The sequence below is a fragment of the Asparagus officinalis genome, chromosome 8 (genome assembly GCF_001876935.1).
Source record: "Asparagus officinalis chromosome 8, Aspof.V1, whole genome shotgun sequence".
Classification (NCBI taxonomy): domain Eukaryota; kingdom Viridiplantae; phylum Streptophyta; class Magnoliopsida; order Asparagales; family Asparagaceae; genus Asparagus; species Asparagus officinalis.
In genome coordinates, this window is record NC_033801.1 from 41405531 (window position 1) to 41418901 (window position 13371).

Genomic DNA, 13371 nt, shown 5'->3' on the forward strand with positions numbered 1-13371 from the left:
CTTTAGTCATAATGAGCAAAGGAACTGGCGAATAGCTTAAAGATGCAGAGGTTTCTGATCTGTCAGAATCAGGATCTAAACCTTTCTTAGGTTTAGCTCCCTTTTCTAGGAGTTGTTTTTGAGTCAATTATTTCGTTATATAGCATATATCATGTTTTATCAAATTTTATTTTTTTGCATTAGACAATCACGATCACTTGGAGGAGGACGAACAACTTGCAAGGGCATTACAAGAAAGTTTAAATGTTGCTTCTCCTCCCCGTGAAAGCGAACAAAATTATCAACCAGCACCATATCTCTTTTCCTCCGGGTTCAGGTACCTTACTTTCTCATTTCACTTCCTAATTGTCTTCTGCCCTATTCTAGAATCATTATGATATTGTTTGCATTAAATATAAATGACTTGATGCTTAATCTATGCATTTGAAAGCTTTCTGTAGTGAATGCGACTGCTGAATGATCATGCTCATAACTGATTGCCATGATGAATTTCAGGCGATAACAAGTGAACTGTTTTGTTTGAATCCTGCAGGAAATATAACTAAACATATTTATTCATTTCATATATTCTTGGACTCCTGATAGATAAATGGAAAGTAGAAATTCAGCTCGTTATTAACAATTGGGATTATTCAAAATCCTTGTAATTGCTGCTGTTGGTTTTATCTTTAAATTTTCAGATACTGTATGCTTGATTAAATTATGTCAATGTTCCTATTGTACATTTAATAGATAGAAAAGACATAGAAGGTGATTATCAGAAATTGGAACTTTTCTGAGCCGTAAATTGATTTGTTTAAGAACTCATAGTGTGAAATTTGTATGGAATTTTCTCATTGATTATATGGACGTACAAAACTAGTCACTGCATTAGGTATTTGGTTTATTTACATATTGTTGAGAGTTATTTCTTTGTGATACTATAAATAACATCCAAGAGAGGGAACTAAATATCCTCTACGATTACTATTTCTCAACGTGGTATCAGAGCTATCCACTTGATCCTTCATCAAATCCCAACCGTCCATCCAAACCAACACCCTTATGCACCTTTACTCTGTGCAAAAGTTGAGGTGGGGCCCACATGAAATCTATGCAAATCACAGCGAACCTCCCAAATCTAGCCGCCACCCTCCACCATCAAACCCTAACCTTCACCCTCAGCCGACAATCTAGTCGCTACCACTTCCGACAATGTTCAAAGATATTGTCACCCTCGTGACACTGTTCATCAGGAACACGGTTCATCCCGCCATCAGATCCGGCCCGAAACAGTAACAAAAATAATGTTCATCCGCGTGGCATTGTTCATCAGAAACACTGTTCATCCATCACTTGTCATACTTTTTGATTGATATAGCAGAAAACTAGTTTGTTTGGTTTGGATTTTGGTGATTGGTTTGGTGGAGAATGGAGATCATTCTGTTGGTTTGATTTGATGTTTGGTTTAGTAAAAATTGTTTAATTGGTTCGTTTTGGAGAATCGTTCAGAGAATATTGTTCTCTCAGTTCCTTTGGTGGATCTTAAAGAATGATCCTTTATTGTTGGATCCTTCAAGGAATAATTATTTGTTTATTAGATCCCTAAAAAAAGATCATTTGTTATTGGATCCTTAAAGAAAGATCATTTGTTATTGGATCCTTAAAGAAAGATCAGATCTCAGAGAGGATTATTTGTGGATGGATCCCTGAAGAGGATCGTTTGTTTAGTGGATCATGAAGAGAATCGTTTGTTGATGGATCCCTAAAGAGGATCGTTTGATTAGTGGAGCTCTAGAGGGGATTAGCTGATTTGAAGACATTCAAGTAAAAGATAATAAGATCAAGACTACTATGAGTTTTTTGAAGCCTCGTCATAGATTAGAGTGTGTGTATTTTATTTGTAACAAGTTGACCATATATAATATATATGCTCAGCTAGAGGGGGAGTGTTAACAGTTGTTTCTTTATGCATGTTTAGTTCCATATTGGTTAGGGACAAGTCTCTTTATATTTATGATATTATAAATAACATCTAAGAGAGGGAACTGAATGTCCTCTTTGATTACTATTTCTCAACACATATAATAAACTTCAAAATATTCTTTGCAGGATTTGCGCTGGTTGCAACACTGAAATTGGTCATGGACGCTTTCTTAGTTGCATGGGTGCTGTTTGGCACCCAGAGTGTTTTCGTTGCCATGCTTGCAATCAGCCAATATCTGATTACGAGGTAATGAAGTTATTACTAGCTGATTATTATTATTGGGAGGTTGTTTTTTAAGGTTCAGTCTGGAGCTCATTGTTTGTTTGATACAGTTCTCTATGTCTGGGAACTATCCATATCACAAGTCTTGCTACAAAGAAAATTACCACCCAAAGTGTGATGTCTGCAAGCAATTTGTAAGCACTATTGCATTAAGTTTTATCAAATTGCATTTATCTTTTTTCATAAGCATTGTCCTGCTTTAAAACAAATAATGAAATACAGACATACAGTGGCACGAAATATTAGCCCTTTTCAGTATATGTTAAAACCAGTACATACTCTTAGCTTCTTCTTTGACAAACTCATGATTTCCACAAACATGGTCTATACCTCAATGATACAAACTTCAGCTTAGCACGAAATATTAGCCCTTGATGATTTCTTACTTCGTAGATGATTTAACCCGCTGTTCCAATTTATTTGTTTCTTTAACAATAGATTGATTCCTGTGATTTTTCACTCTGCTTTGTGTGGAATGGTTAGGATAGAGTCATGTATGATTACCTTTAGACTGGAGGCCTTTCCGCTCGTCATAGTTAATAAACTTTAGCTATTATGTTTGAAAATTTTGAAAGTATGTGGAGATGTACTATAAATATCAATGTTCTTGAATATCTGATGGAAATATTATCATGCTTTGCTAATTTCTCTAATTATGTATTTCCAATAAAAACCCTACTGTTGATGTTCATGTTGATCTCTTTTATAGATTCCTACAAATATCAATGGCCTCATTGAATATAGAGCGCATCCTTTCTGGCTTCAAAAGTATTGTCCTTCTCATGAGGTCGATGGTACTCCACGATGTTGCAGTTGTGAAAGAATGGAGGTCAGTCAAATTACTTCTTGCAAATACGACTTCATTATAGGCTGTGAATTATGGATTTGAATCCATTTAAGACCTTAATTTAAGAATTGAAAATTTATTGTTAGTGTTTTTCTTTTTTAGCTCACTTGACAAGTGCATGTCCTTCAGAAGCATGATGGCTTATTTCATTTCATTCAAATTTTCATTTAACTTCTGTCCAGTTCAACTTTACTTTGGAGCATGTATCACTGAGGTATTATTTGCTGCTAGTTTCTGCTCTGTTTAATTTCATATGAATTTTCAGGCAAGAGATACAAAATATGTGGCCCTTGATGATGGGAGGAAGCTATGTCTAGAATGTTTGGATTCTTCAATAATGGACACCAGTGAATGCCAACCTCTTTATCTGGATATACAAGAATTTTATGAAGGTTTGAATATGAAAGTGGAACAACAGATTCCATTACTTTTGGTTGAGAGACAAGCCCTTAATGAGGCCATGGAAGGTGAAAAAAGTGTAAGGCATCTGATACTCGAAAAAACATTGCATATAAAATTATCATATAGTTTCTCATTCCTTCCTGGACCATTTCCCGTTTCAGGGGCCTCATCATCTCCCTGAAACTAGAGGTCTCTGCCTTTCTGAAGAACAGACAGTCAGCACTGTAAGATTTATCAGTAACAACTTTAATGTGGATTCTATGTTTTACTTAAAAATATTACATTTATATTGAATAGTGTATAATTCATCAATAAGTTAAACTATTTTTTGCGTCAGATTTTAAGAAGGCCTAGGATTGGGGCTGGAAATAGAACAGTGGATATGATCACAGAGCCTTATAGGCTTACACGCCGGTGTGAAGTAACTGCAATTCTTATTCTGTATGGACTACCAAGGTATTCCTTATTCAATTTCACTTAGTATTCTTTTATGGTCTCATCGTGATGCATTTTTCATGTTTTCTAGTTGATAAACTTGTTCCTTTATGTATTTTGCTGAATATTTGCAAACTATATTTTGTAGTAGGTGCTAAAAGAAAACCTTAACAATTGGGTCATAGTTTCTTGTATATAATCTGTAGTCTTCTGTTTTTTTTAAGTAATTGATTACCCATATGAGTTAGGATTCTAAATGGAACTGAAGGTTTGGTTCTTGTTTCCCATTCAAATCTTTTGTTTTGTGGCCCTATCTATAATAACCTTATTTTTCACACTTCTAATGTAACTCCTATCTTCATTATTTCTTTCTGGCTCAGATAATTTTTTTCCCTTTCTGTCTCCCTTCGCTGAGGAATTCAACTGGATTACCCAGTCATTTAATTGTAAAATTTAGAATTCCCTTTCTGTCTCCCTTCGCTGAGGAATTCAACTGGATTACCCAGTCATTTAATTGTAAAATTTAGAAAACATTACAGATTTCTTTTCTTATTCAACTGGATTACCCAGTCATTTAATTGTAAAATTTAGAAAACATTACAGATTTCTTTTCTTTTTGAGCAGATTATTGACGGGGTCCATATTGGCACACGAGATGATGCATGCTTGGCTGCGGCTTAAAGGTACTTTATCGAATAAAATTCACATCATTTGGTGCATAAAAGCTCAGATAGTATAATACAGATAACTTGTCATTCACACTAATAGGTGTTAACTAGCAATAAAATTCCATATAGCAGTTCAATAACCGACAGAAATAACTTGCAAAAATTGCAGAGAGACTTAGTCTGAGAGGTTTTTTGGATCTATTGGGGTTAAAAAAATCGAGGCATGGTAGTTGCAATTTCTTGGGAGAGGGTGGGAGCTATCCGCTTTTTTAATTCAGATATGATGATAACCAAGAGAAGAACAATGAGGTCAGAAGGCAAATATTAAAAAATGTAATAGAATATAAACTTGAATGCAGAACTTATGAGCCTGGTCCTTGAGCCAATACTAGCTCTCAATTTTGCCCATATTATTTCAACATATATTCACAACTTTAACTTTCTTAAAGCATTTAAAGAAAAAGGTATGTACATCAGCTAATTCCTCAGACAACAAGTGTATCCTTGACATGCAATTGTATGGAACTTACACATCATGTTATTGGTATAGTTGTAAGGGTATATTTCATGAAACTACCATTACTTTGTGTGTGTGTGTGTGTGTGTGTTTTGTTGTTGTTGTTGTTTGTGGGTGTTGGTTTGCACAACACTACATGTAACTTTTTTTATTAGAGAAACTACAAAAAAAATGGAGAATTATCATGAAGTAGAAGTACTGGAAATTGTTGCTACTGGCTTTAACATCTTTGGATGAAATGATCATTCCTTCTTAAAATATTAGTGAACTCTCAAATTTCCCTCTAAAGTATCAGTTTACCTATTTTGCCCCTCAAACTATGTATATGGTTTCGATATGGCCATTTAGTGAGTTTATAGTTAAATATTTAATAGATTAATGATGTAACAGTATTTTTTTTTGTGTTTCCTCATGGTTTTGATGGTTTCTCTTTTTTCTCCAAACTAAAAAATAATTTTTTAACTACCTTCTCACTTTTTTTAAATACTTTCTCACAGTTTTTTTTACCTCTACTTTTTTTATGAATTAAAAAAAATACTTTTTAGATTGCAAAAAATACAAGAAATGCAAAAAAAAAACACTATCACATCATTAATCTGTTAAATATTTGACCATAAACTCGCAAAATGATCACATTGGATACATACACATAGTTTAAGAGGGAAAATAGGAAAATTGATACTTTAGGAAGCAACTTGAGAGTTCACCAATACTTTGAGGGGGCAATGATCATTTTAAGGAACGTCTATTATAAAAAGTCTACACTACCCTTGTTCGTACCCACTGACCCACAAAATTCATAGAGGTAAAAAGATACATAAAGTACATTATAGAAAATTTGTCAAAAAACGGTAGTCTAGTGAAAACAGTTTACTGTAGTTTTCTCTAATAACGAATGATTATGATAGCTTTATGCAAAGTACCCAAAGATCATGGTAGTACTGTGAAATTTACTCATAGTTACTAATGGTTTAATAAATTCATATTTATTCCTAATCCCTAAATCCTGATCTTCTGTTAACAGGGTACCGCACTCTTAGTCAAGAAGTTGAAGAAGGTATCTGCCAAGTGTTGGCTCATATGTGGCTAGATTCAGAGATTATGTCAGGGTCTGGCAGCAATGTAGCATCCACCTCCTCAGCCTCTTCTTCATCATCCGCGGCATCAAAGAAGGGAACTAGATCACAATTTGAGAGGAAGTTGGGGGACTTTTTCAAGCACCAGATTGAATCAGATACTTCAGCTGCATATGGAGATGGTTTCCGAGCTGGTAACCAGGCAGTTCTTCAATATGGTCTAAGGCGTACCTTGGAGCATATCAAATTGACCGGCAGTTTCCCATTCTAAAAAATGACTACTTTGCCATATCTATTTACAAAAATTTATTGCTCAGCTATCAATTTAAAGTTCGTAGGCTGAGAATTATACGAGACATTGGATAATTTGGAGTTCCCACACATGTACGGCTGCTTTGATATTTACATTGAGTATTTAATGGAACAATAACTAATAAGTTGAATATGGGCTTCATTCTTGTCGTCTTGTGGCAGATGCCAAGAGTGTGGAATTTGCCGTAAGTTCTGTTATTCGTCAGTGTATAAGTATTTTCTGTGAACTTATTGTTTGACACGATCCAGGATATGAAGTCTTTGATTTTGGCATTTAGTAACGAGGCATCTCAACATCAATCAAGCAAAGGGCTTGCAACAACAGGTTTTTGCTTAAAGTTTATGATGCCCTCTATTTTTATTTTGTCATTGCGATATCTCTGAATAAATATGCTTGATGTACCTTTTCCCCTTAAATAACCGGTAGCAGTTGATATTTTTGTAATGTTAATATGTCATATATTTTAAGAGTGCCTGGGGAGCATAATGAAATTTATTATGTATACTTAGGAAAAGTCCACATATGAAAGATAAATGACTTTGGTTCATCTGATTTGGATGCTCCTTAGTTGTCTGGCATATGCTAGTCCCCTCCATATGATTGTTCGCATATACATTTTTGTAGTTTCTCAGTATGCATATTTCAAACATTCAGAATTTGTTTGTGTATATGCATGACCTATTATTTGATGTATGACTTACTATTTCTTTTGAAATTCTTATTAATGATTATAATTTATGAAGGTCTAATCTAAAGCATGTGAAGTGAAACATAAAAATGTTGATGGCCATTCTCTGGGTTATTGAGAAATGGATTAGACATGCTAAACAAGTTATGAGGTGGCTTATATAAATTAAAGCACCGGTTAGATAATTGTTTGATAAACTTGGTCCAGGTTCAGCACTAATGCAGTTTTAATTTGTAAATATTTTTATGTTGCAATTACACTTGACACTGTGTATTCTCAAATTTGTCTTGCCAATTATGTAACTTGGTGATAAATCAGGTTCAAACCTCAAAACGACAAAGTATGCATTTAGTAACTGTCGTGTATTATTATTATTATTATTATTATTATTATTATTATTATTTAGACAAAGAAGTAACTATCAAGCGTGTGATGCTAAGGAGTAACTGTAGCAATTGTTGAACAAGTCTCACCCAAAGTGCTTGTGCCTGTTTTTATAATTTTTCTTCACCAATGCGCCTGAATTTAGATCAAAATCTTATATTGTTGGTACCTGTCTTCTTTCCTAGCTAACCACACAGTTCTTGAGCTTCTTATTGGAAATTTCTCCATATGAACTATTAAGATGGTAGAAAACAACCATTTTTTTCAAGTTTGTCGTAATTTAAATTCCTAAGAAATTTTATTTCTTCGTTGCTTGTTGAGGTGGCGAATTATAGGTAGATGATTGCAATTTGGAGGACATTAGGGTGTCTGTGTCAGAGTATATTTTAGCAATAGGAAAATATTGGATTATTCCAATAAATAATTTAAAGTGTTTTCTTCTCAGTCAGCCTGCAATATTATACTTCATACACTTGATGTATGTGAGAACATGGAATTGTTTTAGTAAGCAAGTTGCAGCCCGTTGAATTGGCTCGAGATGATTATGATTTATACCTACTATAATGTGGAGACATCTGAGCTGAAAGGGAGTAGGATGCAACTTTGAGGGATCTTTTGATGGGAGAAGAAAACAAATAGAATCATATAAACTTACTCCACGACAAAACCCCTCTATAATTAGGAGACTTTCATTTGAAAATTCGCCACCGAGAGCTCTGCCTTCACCCCCAAGATTTATCTATAGTCGGAGCTCAAACTTACTCCAACCGGAAGCACCCTAGGACTCAATGGGGCTATCCTTCTTCCTCATTGAAATTGTTCTCCCAACCCTTCTTCTCAACTTGACAGCCTCCATTATCTCTGCTCAATCAACCGATAAAAATATCACTGATTTCTCATGCTCGGCTTCACCCTGTAAAACTTACGTCACATACCGGACTCAGCCCCCTGACTATATTGAACTCGGTCAGGTTTCTGATCTCTTTGGTGTCAGCCGTCTCTCTATAATGACAGCAAATAATCTACCATCGGAGGATGTCACTTTTTTCCCTGACCAACTTGTTTTTGTCCCGATTTTATGTGGCTGCACCGGAAACCGATCCTTTGTCAACACCACGTATGAGATCAAGGCTGGAGACAGCTTTTACTTCGTTTCAATCAGTGCGTTTGAGAATCTTACGGATTATCAGGTCGTCCAAGATTCAAATCCGATGCTGGTTCCCGCCAGTCTGAAGGTTGGGCAGGAAGTCATTTTCCCTATTTACTGCCAGTGCCCCTCCAAGACCCAATTGGATCAGGGATTCAAATTCCTTGTAACTTACGTTTGGCAACGAGAAGACGACATCTCTTCACTGAGTAGGAAAATGAATACATCATCTGAAGCCATAGTCATTGCTAACAACTATAGAAATTTCAGTGATGCAATTGCTTTTCCTATACTGATTCCAGTCTCAAGGCTCCCACTACTTCCATCACGCTACTACAACACCTCCTCTCGTGAGAAGCAGAATGCCAAGTCTAATACCGCACTCGTCCTTGTTTCGAGCTTGTTAGGCTCCGTTCTTGCTTTGATACTATTATCTTTCTTGGTCATTGCTTACTGTAAACAGTGGCCTCGGAAGTGTCTGGCTCGTATCACTTCTAGTCACTTCTAGTATTGAAACCGCCGGTCTCCTTCAATTAAAGAGTACCTCATCTACTGATCAAAATTTCAGTCCTAGGGTAGCAGACAAGCTATTGACCGGATTAACAGAGTACATAGACAAGCCAGTCATCTTTGAGACCCAAACGATCTTAGACGCCACGAGGAATTTAGATCAGAAATTTAGAATCAGTACTTCAATTTATAAAGCCATCCTCTGTGGAGGAGAAGTGTTTGCTGTGAAGCAAATGCAAGGTGATGGCTCACAGGAGGTAAATATACTACGAAAGGTCAATCATGCAAACTTAGTGAAGTTGATTGGGATTTCTACAGGAATTAATGGGAAATGCTTCTTGGTTTATGAATTTGTAGAGAATGAGTCTTTGGATAAATGGTTGTACCCAGAAAATGCATCCTCTTCGAGATCTGTGTACTTTCTTTCATGGAAGCAGAGGCTGATGATAGCTTTGGATGTTGCTAATGGCCTTCAGTATTTGCACGAGCATACTACGCCAAACATTGTTCACAGAGATATTCGTACAAGAAGCATCCTTCTCGATTCTAATTTCAAGGCTAAGATATCAAACTTCTCTAATGCCCAAGCTGCATCAAATTCTATATCCCCAATGATTGATATCTTTGGTTTCGGGATTGTCCTATTAGAGTTGCTCTCAGGCAGGAGGGCTGTAGGAACCAAAGAATTGTTGAAGGAGATAAGGTTGGTTTTTTATGCTGAGGAGAAGGTTGAGGAGAGACTAAGGAAATTTATGGATTCTAGTCTTGGCGAGTTTTATCCTATAGAGGGAGCTTTAAGCCTGGCATCGGTGGCGAGGGCTTGCACTTCAGAGCTTTCATTGCAGAGGCCAAGGATGTGTGATATAGCGTTAAGCCTCTCGCTTCTTGCTCACTCGAGCAGTGGTGAGCTTGAAACGAGGTTGAGTTCTCATTCTGGGGAGACTGTTGGGATTAATAATCCCATTATCGCCCGTTGATTTTTCTCAATGAGTATTGTAAATTTGCTGGCAGTTTAGGGTTCTTATTGTGCTGTAAGGTAGCAAAAAGGAAGAGAAGAAAGGAAAGGGGAAAAAAGGCAAAAAGAACAAGAAGTTATTTAGATATCTTCGCTGTTAGACTGTAGATATTGTTCGGGTAGCTTGTTCAGTGGATTTTCAAGTAGTTATGAATGGAAGCTATGAATAATTCCGAAAAATATACATCTTAATCATTTCTTATGCCCAATTTTACCCAGGAAATTATATGTATCATTGTTTTAGGAAAGATGGGAAACATAAACCAACTTGGAAGAGAAAATTTGTTCTTTTTTTTTTCTTTTTTTGCATTTCTCAACCCTTGAACTGAGTGTAAGTCATTATCTGGTGGAAGAGAAAATTTCCACTTGCTTAAAATTTCTTATTGTTTCTTAAACTTCATTTAGTTTATTCTCTAGAGTTATGTTAAACTCCTACCAGGTGAACGTCTGTTTTAGCCTGTGTTCTGTAATAAAGATAACTGGGGAGTTTCAGAATGCTGAGAAAAAAACTAACAGAACACAGAATGGAAGATGATACGCCATACTATATTGCCAACAATACTATACGTTAAAAAGTATTACTCCCTGAATATGGGTAAAGAGTGCAAACTATAAGCTTCTTTTATGTACAGAATATTTTACTTTTCCTAGCTAAAGCTCCATCAAGTTCTATTGGTATGCCAAAGCCCACATCTGTGAATCTACTTGAACCCTTGTCAAAACTGAGACAACCTGATGCATGCTAGGTCTCCTCTCTGGATCTCTTGCCAAACAAGCCACACATAGTTTTGCTACCTCCGTTACTAAACCTACAGGGCTTATGCTTCTCATAGTAGACTCCATGAAGCCCATAAGCTCTCGATCTGCATTGTTTCCTTCTACAATGGAAACTATCGATTCCGATAACAGTTCTTCTCTCCCTTTGCTTACATTTATAGCTTTCTTTCCTGTAATAAGTTCCGATATAACTACCCCAAATGCATATACATCAAGTTTCGGCGTTATGAGTCCAGATTCTATGAACTCAGGTGCCATATAACCGAGAGTACCCTCAACATTCTTTGTTAAGTAGGAACCGGACTTTCTACAGTCTGATGATCTTGCCAGTGTAAAGTTTGTTATTTTAGCTCTCAATTTCCCGTTAAGGAGAACATTACTGCTCGTTATATCCTTGTGAATATATGGCGGATATGTGAAGTTGTGTATGTAATCGAGCCCATTAGCGATGTCCAGAGCAATCTGAACCTTTTGGGTCCACTTCAAGAGCCCAGATCGATTAGGATTCTTGAGCCAATCCTTCAGAGACCCGTTCTCCATGAATTCATAGACTAAATAGCAGTTTTCTTCTCCTGTACAAATTCCATGGAGGCTTATAATATTGACATGATTGAGTTTGTGCAGTATGTTAACTTCCTGTGACATATCCTTACTTATCTTCTTGATTGCAGACACATTTTCGCCGATTATTCCCTTATACACTGATCCTTGTATCCTGCACTCTGAGCTGAAATATTTAGTCGCCTCTTTTATTTCCTCAACCAGAAATATCTTCAATGGGCAGTCTATTATTGACACGGCGTTAGCAATATCTTTTGATACAACATTGTTATTCTTCATCACCATTCTTTTCATCTTCTTTCTTCGAAGCCACAATAAAACTGTAACGATAAGAAACAGAACTGCAACAGAAATAGCTGCACCAATACCTACATGAAGTCCTGTAGTTAATCTTTTAGCCTTACGAATGATTGGACATGAACGGGGAGGTGGACTGTACTCAAGTGGGTGATAAATTTGAGTTTGCGAGCTCAAGGGTTTTCTTGGCAATGGGATGAGCACTGTGGTGGATGGATAAACAACCGGGTCTGGATCAACAAACCCGTTAGCATTCCCAACTTTGTCATCACTGACATTAAATCTTTCGCTAAGATCAGAAAGATTGTCATTCTCATTGAGAGAGTATGTCATCAGATACTTTGTACCATCCTGAGTCTGATTCTTTGTAGGGCATGCACATCGAAGAGGAACTAACAAATCAAGACCGCCAAATAGTTTCTCAGGTTTATAAGGGTTCTCGCCTATGAGAGCGCTACAAGAACTCAAACCCTGATACTCGTTAACGGCTAAACTGTAATATGTATCATTGTCATCTATAACATAAGATGTATTTGCTTGATAATACTGACCTGAGCATGAACAATTCACGGGAATGATGACTTCTTTGTTGCTGGGAAAAGTGTAGGAATCCGAGACGTTGTTGATTTGAGCAAGCTCAAAAGGGTCAGTGTTAAAGAGAGATGATATGTCCTTGACTGAATTGTGACTGTGTAGGGATTTGAAGATGAGGAAGGCTTGGCAGGATTGACTGGGGCCATTGCAGGTGTAGAGATAAGAAGGAGATGGAGGTGATGTGCTTTGATGGTCACAGTCTAGTATTGAGTTGCCTGAGTATTCTTGTTGAGCTTTGGTATTTGAGATGATGAAGAAAAGGATGAAGATGAGGAAAGAGACTTTGATTTGTTTCATGGTGTTTTTCTCCTTGTGAATGATGATTGTGGAGGGATTTTGAAGAAAGAGAGACGGAGAGATAAAAGAGTTGGTGAGATGTTGCTCTTTGTTTCTTAATTAAAAGACTAACTAAAAGTCTTTTATTCCATTTATATAATTGATTCTTTTAATCTCGTTTGACTTGGTTATAACTTGAAGCAAGGGCTCAATCAAACAATTGGACTCTTTCTCAGTTAATATTGGTTATAAATCATTATGCTTTGGGTCAGAAGAAAGAGAGATTAAGGTCATGATAAAGTATTTAATGATTTTGATCTATTTTATTAATAACTAGTACTCTAGTGTACGCGATGCGTATACGTACAGTACATGTTTATTAACTAAACTTATATTGTTTGATCATAATAGAATGTCATTATGTAAAGTTTTTTGGGGGTCAATTTGTGTTTAGTGTCTCTATCCAAGAATTCAAGAACAAAATAACCCACCTCTTTTTCTTGTTCTCCCTAATCTATGATCGGTCACACTGAGAATGTGCTACGCGTGTTCCACAACAAAATTTATTAGTTTTCTTTAAAATTTTCAAATTTTCCCCTTAAGAGTTGAAAGAGTT

General features: G+C 36.2%; 3 protein-coding genes across 5 annotated transcripts in view; 2 read left to right on the forward strand and 1 right to left on the reverse strand.

Moving 5' to 3' along the window:
• The window catches only part of LOC109820325 (protein DA1-related 1-like), an 11956-nt gene extending 5129 nt beyond the window's left edge, over positions 1-6827 (forward strand). For all 3 annotated transcript variants that reach the window (XM_020386452.1, XM_020386453.1, XM_020386454.1), the window contains exons 6-14: positions 184-316; positions 2092-2212; positions 2299-2382; positions 2958-3077; positions 3361-3573; positions 3659-3721; positions 3835-3953; positions 4557-4615; positions 6142-6827. In XM_020386452.1, coding sequence (XP_020242041.1) covers positions 184-316; positions 2092-2212; positions 2299-2382; positions 2958-3077; positions 3361-3573; positions 3659-3721; positions 3835-3953; positions 4557-4615; positions 6142-6464 — 1235 coding nt within the window. In that variant the 3' untranslated portion in view covers positions 6465-6827. The remainder of the gene's footprint in view (positions 1-183; positions 317-2091; positions 2213-2298; positions 2383-2957; positions 3078-3360; positions 3574-3658; positions 3722-3834; positions 3954-4556; positions 4616-6141) is intronic.
• LOC109821164 (serine/threonine receptor-like kinase NFP) lies at positions 8367-10212 on the forward strand. The gene is made up of 2 exons (XM_020387353.1): positions 8367-9094; positions 9189-10212. Exons 1-2 carry the CDS (start codon positions 8367-8369, stop codon positions 10210-10212), a joined length of 1752 nt encoding a protein of 583 aa, XP_020242942.1.
• LOC109821165 (protein LYK5-like) lies at positions 10920-12798 on the reverse strand. Its single transcript, XM_020387354.1, has 2 exons — positions 12437-12798; positions 10920-12339 (listed from the first exon to the last, which is right to left on the reverse strand). The coding sequence occupies exons 1-2, from the start codon at positions 12442-12444 to the stop codon at positions 10920-10922; spliced, it is 1428 nt and encodes a 475-aa protein (XP_020242943.1). The 5' UTR covers positions 12445-12798.